The 12940-nt window shown below is 41.1% G+C and overlaps 1 protein-coding gene across 1 annotated transcript in view; it reads right to left on the bottom strand.

The window, feature by feature from the left end:
- The window catches only part of DNAJC1 (DnaJ heat shock protein family (Hsp40) member C1), a 106570-nt gene extending 97139 nt beyond the window's left edge, over positions 1 to 9431 (bottom strand). Inside the window, exon 1 of the mRNA XM_054273810.1 lies at positions 9267 to 9431. Coding sequence (XP_054129785.1) covers positions 9267 to 9431 — 165 coding nt within the window. The remainder of the gene's footprint in view (positions 1 to 9266) is intronic.
- Between the last annotated feature and the right edge of the window lie 3509 nt (positions 9432 to 12940).

Raw genomic sequence — 12940 nt, 5'->3', positions numbered from 1 at the left:
GCAGAGAAAAGGCAGCTGAAAGGTCTCCTGCTGGGGGATTGGTGCTGCCACTGGCTTCATTCAGCATTTTCAAAGACAACCTCAAGAGCCAAGCATGCAGTGATGCCAAATGTTTTGGGTAGGTACCAGACACAAGCAAGAGAATACCAAACCAAGTGATCTAGCAAAAAAGGGAGAGATAAGATTCAGTGCAGCTAAGAGTGCTGCCTTAAACTACACCTTTCCTACACAGAGCAGAGCTTGCAGCTGGCAAGTATAAATCACTAAGTGATCCAAGACACTGCTGACAGTCCTACAAATCCACTGCACAGCACCAGACTGAAAGGTACCACCAGGAATGCACTCTGAACATTGTTAATCCAATCCTGTGGCAGCTGAAAGGTACAGGGGGCAAATGGACTGCAAAACATGGTTATGTTCACATGTGCTCCCCAGTGACACCATCTATTGCCACTGGTTTCATTGCTTTTATTAAAGAAAGAAGTGCAAGGATAATACAGAAGTGCATAAAAAATAAGAAACAAGAGTAGAAACCAGACAGCACATTGACTGCATTCCTTCAAGGTATCCAAGGAGCTTATGGCTGAATGGAGGGATGCCCTAACTGGAGACAAAACCCACACTGTGGGATGGAAGCAGGCCCCCACTGACCATCAGGGTGCATTGCTCAAGACAAGTCCAGACTACTGCCAGATAAGGCAAGGCTGTTTAGTACTCTCAAGTGCACTAAAAATCACATTATTTTTTAACTAATATAACAGCTATTGTCCTTTATTCTATGGTCACTAAACAGAGGTCTGCATCTCCTCCAGAAAATTAAGGCGTCTACAGATCATATCTGTTTGTAGGTAAGAGAGGTAAGTGTATGAAAGGCCAAACTCATCATGATTGATGAAATTCTTAAGTCAGAAATAGATTAAGTCTATCTCTCTAGCAGACAGCTAGTTTAACAACTAGTTTAACAACTAGTTTTCCTTTAAAACAAAACAAAAAACTTACACAACTACTTTCTAATTAAGCACCGAGTATTACTCAAACAGAAAACTCAAAGACCAAAAATATTTACTACATGGAGTAATGGTGCCCTCCAGCATGGCAACTCTGTACCATGGAAGTGACAATAAATATAAATCAGCTACAATTATTTTTCAAATACAGTACACAATTTTTACACAGAAGAAGTTCGTTCTTTCACCATCGAAAGCTGCAAAAACCAACTGATTGGTTGATCCCCTCAATCTGTACTTCAACTATGAACACTCCATTCTCAACAGACACAAGCCAACATTTGAACTTTTTGCTTTGTTTTGAATGTTGCTGACTTAGCTTGGAGTGTGGAAAGGCTTTTAAAGAAGAAATAGAAAATTAGAAGTAAAACAGAAACTACAAGCCACACAAGTTATACCTTGACAGAAGAAATAAATTTTATTCAATAAATAGGTAGACTCAGACTGGAAAACACATCTATTTCAAGTTTTTAATCAATTGAAAGAAATGCATTAATTGAATAAGCTTTAATAAAAATCTTAATAGGAAATGGGAAGAGGCTTCCATGTAGGATTAAATTTTACAGACTTTTTTGTAGTATAACATTTTAGCAGCCACTCTTAGACACAACATCCAGTAAAGCATAATATGACCTAGACTGTCACAAAGTTAAATGGCATACCAACTCTCATCCTCCCATCACAGCATTTATATCCCACAGAAGAACACTACAGAAATTACTGAGTTTGAAATGGTGATTATTGAATACAAAAGCTACCCTAAATCAGTCTGATAAAACTGAATTAAAACTGATCAATTTGATAAAACCAATTTAGGCTAAATAAATAAATAAAACATAATAAAGCATTGATCAATCACACTAAAAAAATCATTTGCAATAGTTTTATGGGTAGGTCTAAACAATCATTGTCCCTCAAAAGAGAAGCTATTCAACCCAAATCAGTGCAGTAAGGCTATTTCACAGCTTTCTCATGTCTTCATCAGCACTGAATGCTTCCTTCAACAAGTACTTTACAGTACTGCAGACAGCAGCATTTCAGAATTACAGCCCATGTGGAAAGACCCCTCTAGTTCTTCCTTCTCTCTTCAGTCATACAAGGATTACCAAGCAATTTTATTTCAACAGCTCCTATGCATCGTCTGGTTTCTTCCACAAATTTTCCAGATTAACACTGATAAGGATGAATTTCCCATCTATCAGAGATTGCATATGAACTTTCTTCACCTCTCACCCCACATGTGACATCAGTAAGAATAGTTTGCAAGGCCTGCAACCAGGTCATTTAGGAAACCTGCACTTAAGCAAAGCCTCAGATGAGAGCCCAGGAATACAGAATCCTGCTTCAAACTGTTACTGTTTGCAGGGCTGTAACACATACCGTGTGTACAACACATTATCACCTATGTGAGACTGTTTACAAATCACTTTTATACAGAGTCAGTAACATCCAAACAAGACTGACATACAAACAATAAACAAAAGAAACCCAGAATCCCCAAATCTCATAATTTAGGGAAACCCAACAATTTTACACTGCAAGGGAAAAAAACCAAAAGAGAAGCAAATTTCTAACCTGCACAGCCGCTAGCTAAGCAAAAGCACAAAGACTAAGAAGCAAATCAAAAGCAAACCTGCAGATTTTCATATGCTGCATGAATTTTGTTAGCCCACCAGGATTCTGTGGAAAACCAAAACATTTCAGATATTAAAATGAATAAAAGGAGGAAATTAATGTGTATCAGACCCATTCTTAGAGACAAAATAAACCCCTCTGTTATCACTTATACTCTCATTCTCACTGGCCCAGCTGCACAACAGCACCACAGACTCTTTGTTACCGGCTCTGCTGAGAGCACAAGAAGCACCAAACCAATTAAGGAACATCTTATATGCTGAATTCTCATTTTATTTTTTAAATTTTACCACATACTTAAAGTTAAAATAGCACCACAGATACCTCCAAATATCTCCCTTGAAGCTACAGTTTTCTCTAGATCTGATTAGAAAACCATGTTAATCTTAATTGTAAAATGACTGTAGATGGAGCATAAAAGCTTTATCATTCAACAGAATGAAATTAGGGCTGCCTCTATGATTTCTTTTTTTTTTACACAGCTTTACAGACAAATATGATGACTAAAGTCATCATATCCACATCAATCCACAGCAGTCAAGCAGTAAAAGGCCCACTGGGAAGTTGTTTACAAAATTCCATGTTAGATCAATTACATAGCTGTGTCAGTTCCCAACATGGGCACATACCTAGAACTTCAGCAAAGGAGATGAATTTTGAGCCACCATAAGATGCAGAGCCTTTTGCAAGCACCAAAGGCCTCCAGCACAGGTTACCCACTCTCCTACACTAAGAATTGGTCAATCCCTTCAATGAATTACAGCTCAAACACAGAACTACTTGGGGAAAAAAAAAAACTAAAAACATTTTTTACTTCTGCAATTGGAAGATCAAACTATTATGGATACATCCTTAAAGGATTAGTGAAACAAGAAGTATAGAGAGAAAGAGCTGAAACATTATTGCTGCTACAGACAGAAAAAAAACCCAAAACCAAACCAATTCAAGACTGCTTGTTTTATCCTTTTTACTGCACTTTGAATACTGTCAGCTCCCTTGGGTTCCCAAACATAACAATTTCCTACTGCTGTATATTCTTCTAAACAGCAAAAAAGAAGAAAAAGATAACCTGAAAGAAATCAGGAGAGTACTACATGAATGAATTGTCAGGAAAAGTTAAGACTAAGTGTCTTTAAAACTACTTAAACTGGTAGATTCCAAAGCACTTTTGTGTCTTGAAAAAAGGAGACAACAATGAAAGAAAAAAAATTCTTGGACAACATCCAAGTAGAAATTTAATAGACAACAATGCAGAAAACCCATTTTTATGGAAAATACAAGCTTTACATGTCTAGATGTTTCAATCACTTTTATATGCAACAACACTGAACAAAAAGATAAGGGCAGGGCATTTACAGAACAGAATACATTACCAGCAGTTTACCTCTAAATTCAGCAATTTAAAAAAAATCCCAAAACACACAGAAACCTGTACCCTGCACCATCCCCAGTTACAAATGCTGCAGTTATCATTAGCACTTGTCTATGGTGACTCTTAGAAGCCATTAAACTACTCAAAATTGAAACAACTTTGTTCTACAGGATCCAAGTGAATAATATCAATGATGACTTCACACAACCTTAATAATTTACATCTTCTGGGACAAGCAGAGTTTCCAGAGCTGCTGAAAATCTCAGTTCTATGTATAACTTACAAGTAACATATTCAGAAAGGAAGATTTTAACCATAAAGGGATGCAAAGCTATGTCCCAGTAACGCACTAAGAAAAACCACACAATTACTTTTATAGAATGAACTGACATTACAGCTAAAGCCACCAGAAACAAAACTGGATTTTCTGATTATACTTTTGTTTGAACCAGTGCAATGGACATTTTACTGCCTCAATGCTGACAGCACATTCATGGGCTTAAAAGAAATACAATTTCAGGAATTTCTAAAATCCCTCAGTATTCAAATAAAGGTCTGCTACTACTATCACCCAGTTGTGTATTATGGAAGTTAATTATTTTTGGAAACTTGGAAACACTTCATCTAACTGAGAATTCTTATGTTGCAATTGACAGTGCATTTCAATCTCATGCCTTCCAATTTAGATCTCCTCAACACATCCCTTGAACAAGAGCAGAAAGCAATCTCAGAACAGGCTGAGACCATTAGACATGATGTTTAATCACAACTTTTTTTTTGTCAGAAATGAGTGAGGCACCAAGGTGCTACATGGCTCCATGACATTTCACAGCACACTTTTGAAGGTCACAGTGAATATCCTATTTGTCATGCAAGATAAAATAATCTTACAAAGCAAAGCAAGAATAGTTTACAGCTCATAGTTTTGACAAAATCATCTGAAGAAGTGACAGTATAATCACATGCAAGTGAAGTTTTGTCTTACTTGATCAAATACTTCCATTGCTTGGAAGACTGAACTATTGATTTTTGCTAAATCGTTTGCAGATGATGCACACTCCATGATTTTTGCAACAGTGCACCCACATACTGTAACCTCAAAAAGCAGCAGGAAGGAGAACAGTCTGAAGTGGTGGAAGAGCAACCAAAATATGTCTATGGAGAGCAATGCAGCTTGTCATTGGGAAGAACAAACAGACTACTGAGTTTCTGGGCTACCCCTCCTTATTTCCCTCCTTCCTTGCTCTAGTTCTGTGCACTTTGCCTGCCAGGAAAGACAGAACTGCATGGGTACAGGTAGGCTGTTCTTGGGGAGGACTTAAGAGTATTCCTTGGACAGATACACAGGAGAGAGAGCTGTTTCTTCCCACTCAAAAGGACCAACCTATGTACTCAAAGTTCCTCAGAAGTTCTATAAGAAAAATAGTTTAATGTAGATTTTTTTCTGGACAGTAACCCATTCAAAGCCAGAAAGAACTACGGCAGGACCAGACAAAACAACACTGACAACTTCTGAGATCACCATTATTTCTGAAAAATAGGTTACTGAATATATGTCCACGAACTTTATTTATATAACATACAAATTCACAACTTTTGAACTGTGGTAATGTATGCATTGCATGCCTCAGTCGATGCATTTGCATAAAACAGACCATGTGGAAATCTTACTGAGAGTTTTCTTCCATCTCCAGTAACACTTGATAATACCATAAAAGCCACACAGTTTGCTGTAGTTGATGCCTTCATGAATATGTTGGCTTACAGAGCAATGCCAAGAGGTACAATTCAATGTCAGCAATTTACTAGAACCTGTAGTCTTAAAGGTGCAGCTACCTCACACTTTTAGTGCAGCCCAGGAGTGCACGTGTAAATCAAAGTGCTTTATTGTACCTGCTGACTGCATATCATGAAGCAGTCCTGGAGTGGATGAACAGGATTCCTTTCAGAGAGAACTGAACCACAAGGTGTGAAATCAAGAGTGCAAACAGCATGTTTCAACACAAACAGGCATTGAGTCTATGCAGCCAGCCTGGAGTTAGTTCAACAAGAAAAAAAAAAAAATCCCCAAAATGTAAACAGTACAGCCATCAGTTCCACAGCACCAAACATTGCAAACATTGCATTCTACAGACACAACCCTGTCAGACCCTGCTACTTGACACAGTACACAACAGCTCATCTGTTCCAGCATTCTTGAAAGCAGCCTGTTAGCCCAACACATCCAGCTCATCTGCAGAGGTTGTGGTTTCCCACAGCCAGAGATATCCAACTCCTTGGTTTTCATGTCATGCATTTTCGTGGAGTTGCTCACATACCAGCGTCTCACAGGCTTCAGACCAAAATCAGGCTCTGTACACACAGTTCTGACTTCATGCTGCAGCATCATCTACCAAAGTCATCATCCTGCAGTGGATATAACACTCTCAGCTCTCTACAGTAAAGGCACACGAACACATTAGAGCCTGGTTCAATAGGAAGCTCATGTGCCATAAGAAAGGCATAAGCCAATATTGAAGAAAATATCCCTCTCAACATTTTTCAGGTTACATACTTATCCACCATGCTGGACAGCAAGTCCTGCTTGTTACCTCTCCCTCAAGCACCTGAGCTCCCAGGGCCTCTTCCAGTACCCCCAAGAGCTCTCAGAGAGTTTGTTTCCCTGCAATGCACAGGCCCAGCAGAACTTCCACCCCACCCTTCCCTCACATGACCACCAGTGGAAGCCAAAGCCTCATGCAGACCTTCCTTGTCCTGACACACAACACACAGCTCCACACAGCTCAATCCCAGCAGTACAGCTCATGCATTCAATACATCTTCACAAACAACTGTTATCTAAAAATTTGATCAGATCCTTTGTATCTAAGAACTGTATCACAAATTTCAAAAGACACTCAGAGGCTTGTAGTGCCTTCCTGGCCACAAGTCAAAAAAGTAGAGGAACAAATAATTCCCTTGAAGCCATTTTAACAAGTTGTAATCAAAAGCATATTTTGGGAAGAAGAGCCACAGGTTCAACTGATGCAAAGTTAATTTATCCAAAGCATATAATTTTCATGAAGGTATCAACTATTAAAAGCTGTAAGAACTGTAACATTAACTTGACCCATTCATTTGTCCACCATACAAGCTTGTAGCTCCTCAGATCTTCCTGGAATTTTTCCAAGATGTTAACATCACATTTCTGTGTTCTCATTCTCAGGTAACTGGTCATCATATTACTGAGTCTGCATAGCCTCTGCTTTAATTCTGCTGCTCCATCTGAGTTTTTAGATGAATACTATTTGGTCCTGATTCCTTTGTTGGTTTTAAACTGGCTATATTGAAGTGATTAATGAAATTATTATTACATCAGATTTGTCAAGAGGTTATGATTCTGTGGTAAGTTCAGACACAGAGCTGGAGAAGCAAGCAGCAGGAACCAAGGATACAGTGTGACAGAACCTGTAAATCCACACGGCATTTTCCAATCTTACAGATTCCTGTAGAAGCTCAACTCCCAACACTGCATACTCCATTATTCCACTCACAGGTTTACTCTGCTGCATGTGTACATTTCCAGTCTTGGCTATAATGACAAGATGAGTGACCTCTTTAAACAAAAGTACACTTTAAACAAAAAACCTCCAAAAAACTCTGTTTCATTTGTGTTGCACTCCCACCAACTTTTTCCTTGCTCCCACACTGCAAGTGATACAAGTTTGCCATTATGACTAGGAGTAAAAATGTGAACTAGAAGAATATTTGCTTGTTAAAATTAACATTTTGCTAAACATACATGGCAAGGTAGAGATTTGGCCCTAGAAGAAAGGACTGTGGAAGATGTTAACAAAGAGTTGCATATCAGACCTGAACATCACTAACAGAAACTAAGTTTTGCATATCTACATTATCTAACACTAAAGTTTTCTTTGAGAATTAACACTTAGATTTTTAGGGTCTTGAAAATGAAACATGAATAGCAGTGCTTGCTGGGTTGTACAGTGATGGTATTCCATAGTATTTAACACTGGGTGCTTAAGAAGGACTCAAGGAAAGAAAGAGATAAAACAGAATCAGAGCAACCACAGCCAGCAGTTCCCAAAACTGGACACTTATACATTGCAGACATCTTCCCTCTCTTTTTAGACACCGCCTTAGTGAAATGCACCTTAGTAATGAAAATACAGTCATTACTCCCAAAACAAGAACTACATCAGAATAAACTTCAAGGTTGGCAGGGAAGCCATTTAAATAGGATCAATCCCCAGAATGCAGCACTGGAGAGAGAAGTTATTAGGGGAACAGAATGCACTAGGAGACAGAGAAAGGGCAAAATGTCTTTTAGAGATTCTGCGTGAAGTAGCAGCATATAAAGAATTGTGTATTTCATTATTGAGAAAAAAAACACTGATTGGAAGAAAGTAAAATAAGTGGCTAAGGTGCATGTAGAGTCACACATAGAGCAGAGCATCTAGAAAAAAGAAAGGGCATCATAAGGGAGCCCAGAGAAGTGATACAAGATGAAGATGCCAAGCAGCAATGAAACCAGCCACCACATCCAAGATGTACACACAAACCATGGGATAAAACTGTTCCTAACAGGAGTTCCTGTCTTGACCACACTGGCATGAAAAATTAATTGAAGGTGCATAATAAATTCTAATGTTAGGTGTTACTTATCAGAGAGGGGTGAAAACCACACACAATAACCAAGGTACATGGAAAGTAAACAAATATAACCATCTACAAGCCATTAACACAGCAAAGGGTCACAGTCTACCACATGGCACCGGTGAGAGAAAATACGAGCCGCAACACATGGTGATGCACAATCTTAAGATGAGGACATAGCAGCTATGCAGGAGGAGAAAAACGTGAGAAACTGCCATGCCGACGATATGAATGGAAGTGTGAAAACCCCAGAAGCTACTTTTGTCTGGCTGTAGATGCATTTGGAGAAAATGAGATACGTTCAGAAAAGCAACAGGCAGCAGGAGCACACAAAGGTGTGGGAGAGGGTGACTGATTTCTGGTGGGGCAGGAAGGAGAAGCAGCAGAGCAGTACCCTCGCAGCGGGAGGGGGGAGGCTGGCAAGGGACAGGCGCGTTGCCCGGGGCCAGGGCAGAGCAGGGTGACAGCGCCAGGCGAGGGCCGAGGGCCAGCGGGGGAGCCGGGCAGCTGCGCTGGGCTCAGGGGCACCGGTGAGCGGCGGGAACGGGGAACGGGCTAGGGCAGGGGGCGACGGGCGTGCTCGGTCCCTCGCTCACCTGCTGCACCCCCAGGAAGTCGTAGAAGTTCCGCGGCACCTCCTCCACCAGGTCGAAGAGCTCCAGGTCGCCGCTGTCCCAGGCGCGGGCGCGGGGCGCAAGCAGCGCCAGCAGCGCCAGGAGCGGCAGCAGCCGAGGGCGCGGGGTGGGCCGCAGGCGGGCCATGACCCCCGCCTGCGGTGGCGGCACCGGAGCGCGGGCGGAGCGGGGACGTGCCGGGGGGCTCCGGGGAGGCCGCGCTCGCCGCGGCGGCCGCTCCGCTGAGAGGGGACGCGCGAGGCCCGGCCCGGCCCCGGCAGCGGCGGTCCCACGGCGGGGGAGGGGTGAGGGGAGGGCGCTCCCCGCCCGGCCAATCGCCGCCTCCGCGGCTCGTGACGTCACTCGCCCCGGCAACCGCCGGCGCTCGCGCAATGGAGAGGCCGGAGGGGGAAGGGCGCGAGCGGCTCCTGGCGCGAGCTCTGTGCGCGCGGACGCCCCGCCCCGCCCTTCCCCCGTCCCGCCGGGAACGGCTGGGACGGACACGGGGACAGGGACACAGGGACAGGGACACAGGGACGGGGACAGGGACACAGGAACACATATGGGGAGGGCTCCGGTCCCTCGCGGCTGCCGCCGTGGCCGTGGAGCCCCGGTGCCTGCGGGGCCAGCGGTGCCCGTGAGGCCCCCCCACGGTCTAAATCGTGTTTCGATTTTCTGTCTTCATTAAGGGCATGTGTGATTCCTGTAACCCACTGTACCCTAAAATCGCTCCACCCTGCTCTCAGTATCAGCCCGATTTTTAAGGTGTTGTCCCCGAACCTTTCGTTCTTTCCCAGCTTAAATGAATATGAAATGTTTCACCTAGGACGCTAGATGAGAAATGAGATGGAAACTTAATGGCCGAACAACACAAATTATCAGCATTAAATCACTTTTCTCTGGCACGGGCAGACTCCTCGGCACACCCCATCTGTTTCGTCTCTCTCGAAACCAGGCCTGGCTAATAACTCACTCTGGGAATCTTTTTAAGAAAAGAGAGATTCACTCATCTGAAAAATATTAATGAACTAAATTTTAAAAAATAGGGTTTGCAATTTAAGAAAAAAAATCCCAGATGCCAATCTTATCTGCACCTGAATTCACCTAAGCTACCATTTAGAGAACCACTGTACAGTAGAGTGCTTCCTTGGATGCTCCATGGGAATACCAGGATGTGGCTTTATAGTACACTCTGCTCAGTTCTGAGTAAGGAGCTGAACCAACACAACCATTATCAATTTTCCAACTCATAAAGTATAGAGTAGTCTTAGATATTCTCTACTATTGAAACTGTTCCCCTTTGTATAAACTATTTAAATATTAATTAGATTGATATTTAAACTCATGTTTCCATATCCCATATGTATGCCCACTGGGCTTTTAGGATCACAATTCTGCCTCCGGCTCTGCTTTCTGAAGAGAGTCCTAAACCCATTTGGCAGGAAATATAATTTAGCCAGCAGTGCCTTATATAGACCCTTTTAACTTACCCTTCACAAAAAGGGGCACTTAACTGTTCGTTTTTATAATCTTAAAAAAGGTTCTTCCCACTTGATCACAAAGCCAAAATAAAAAGTCCTTTTTTAGAGAATGACAAAGTCATGAGCTAGTTAATTTATCAGCTGCTTTGTTTGGCTGGAGCAACTGAACCTGGTATAGAAAAATTTCTTCCCACATCCTTATTTGGTAATCTGTTCCGTTTTGCCTGCCAGTATCCACAGTGTAAATTTGTTGCCCTGTAAATAATGTATATTTACATTATCCTTCCTTTCAAGTCTCAAGGTTTATTGCACAAAAATACCACCTTTGGATTCAAAACATTACCTACTCATATGGTGGTAGAACAAAGTTTAAAAATGCAAAGTATCCTCAGAAACCAGGGGCAAATAAAGAGTTCAATAAGGTAGCATTATTTCTATACCAGGTGGAAGATTTTTTAAAATGTGAGATTAGTGATATTTCATTCCCCTTAACAGATACTTCCAAATTCTCCTTTCCTTGTTCTGTATTTTTCATATCTACTTGCTCTTGCCTCATTAGCTTCTAAGCCTCCTTAGTGAAGTTGATGTTGTGTGATGATGAACCTTGAAGAGAAGCATTTGTTATTTTGATCTTATTTTTTGGCATTTGAAATTTGTTATGAAAAATCACTCCTTTCAAAACCCACCTCTGGCTGCTCTTGCTGAAATTGTTAAAAAAGCCTTCAAAAAACCTGATAAAAACAAGTCACTTATTCCATACTACTGAGACCAGGGAAACCTGTCCTAACACTGATCACAAATTGCAGGTGGCTTGTGGCACCAGTGCTTCTGAGAACACAGCAGATAATGCATATTTTGAAAGAAATACCTGAGAATTCTTCAGATAAATTATGGTTTTTTTAGTCAAGAGGAATGTGAATTTGGAAAGAATAATAGGGAAAAAAATGTGCTAATGTTAATGGGATTATGATTATCTAAAATACATATTTAAGAGATCTCTTAATTTAAGTTAGCACAGTTAAATTATTCCAATTGGTTTTAACAATGGGAGAAATTTGAAACTCATTTTTATTCTGCTCCTTAAACCATTGTAACAGAAGGCCTAATCCTGCACAGAACATCTCCAAAAGGAATTTTTAAGAAACTCTACACTATGAGATTAGTTTAAATGTTTCCATTAAAATGGTTCTGTACTCCAAGCATAAATACTGAAATTTTGGGAAGAAAATGCTGAAAATACTATTAAAATGCTATAAGTACTTTTATAATAATGAAATCTCCTCCAGTTTTCTTCTTTAAAGTCATGAGAGTAATGAAGAGTACTTCCCCCTTCTCCAGCACTTCAATTAAAGTCACATTAGGCCTCCCCAATATAAAAAAAAAAAAATCAGTTAAAATACAAGTCAGTCATCTCTTGCCTTCAGAGAAATATTTTAACTATAGAACAAACATAATAAAATTCAGCAATGCTTGGCCTCTCTATGAGTCTGCAACTACATGTGAGACATCACAGGCAGTTGAGTTGGGAGACTGGTGAAGAAGATTTAAATCTCACTATTGCAAACTCTGACACAAAGGTAGAGTGGAAAGTAAAAGATTACACATGGCTTTTTCATCATTGTCTAAAATTATTCCTGCTGGGAGGTATTAGTATTTTTTTCCTGTGACTCAGCCGTGACATTTAAATTGCTAGAAGATCAGAGTTGAGTTTTTAATCCTGTGTGTAGCTCTGCAGCTGGGCAGCTCCTTTCACTGAAGGATGCAGAGTGCTATGAAGGCAAGGAGAGCATTTCCTTTCTGTGCCCCAAATTTGCCTGCACAGGCAGACAGGTGTCACTGAAACAGGTCTGCTTGGTCATGAAGCTCTACTTTACAAAGCATAAGGGAAAGGAGCATTTACAGAAATAATTTGTTTAAATAAATCTCTGTTCTGACACGAATTGACAGCAGCACCCAAGGCCCAAGGCGTGAACAAGTTATTATTAGCGTTTTTAACAGCACTGAAAGACCAACATGCCTCATGAGCCCAGTAGGATTCACACGATCATATTGTGAATAGCTGAAGAGCCTGCGATCTCGGTGTCTCAGATGAATAGCAGACGTCTGGGGGAAAGATCTTATTAAGGGACCACCCCTTTTCTTCCTAAAGATAAAGCCTTATCTCCAGCAATTGGA

This window comes from Melozone crissalis, unplaced genomic scaffold (assembly GCF_028551555.1).
Source record: "Melozone crissalis strain CALT ecotype California unplaced genomic scaffold, PUWL_Pcris_2 ptg000016l_1, whole genome shotgun sequence".
Taxonomy (NCBI): domain Eukaryota; kingdom Metazoa; phylum Chordata; class Aves; order Passeriformes; family Passerellidae; genus Melozone; species Melozone crissalis.
The sequence above is the reverse complement of the archived record's forward strand: the minus strand, read 5'-3'. Positions and strand labels throughout refer to the sequence as shown.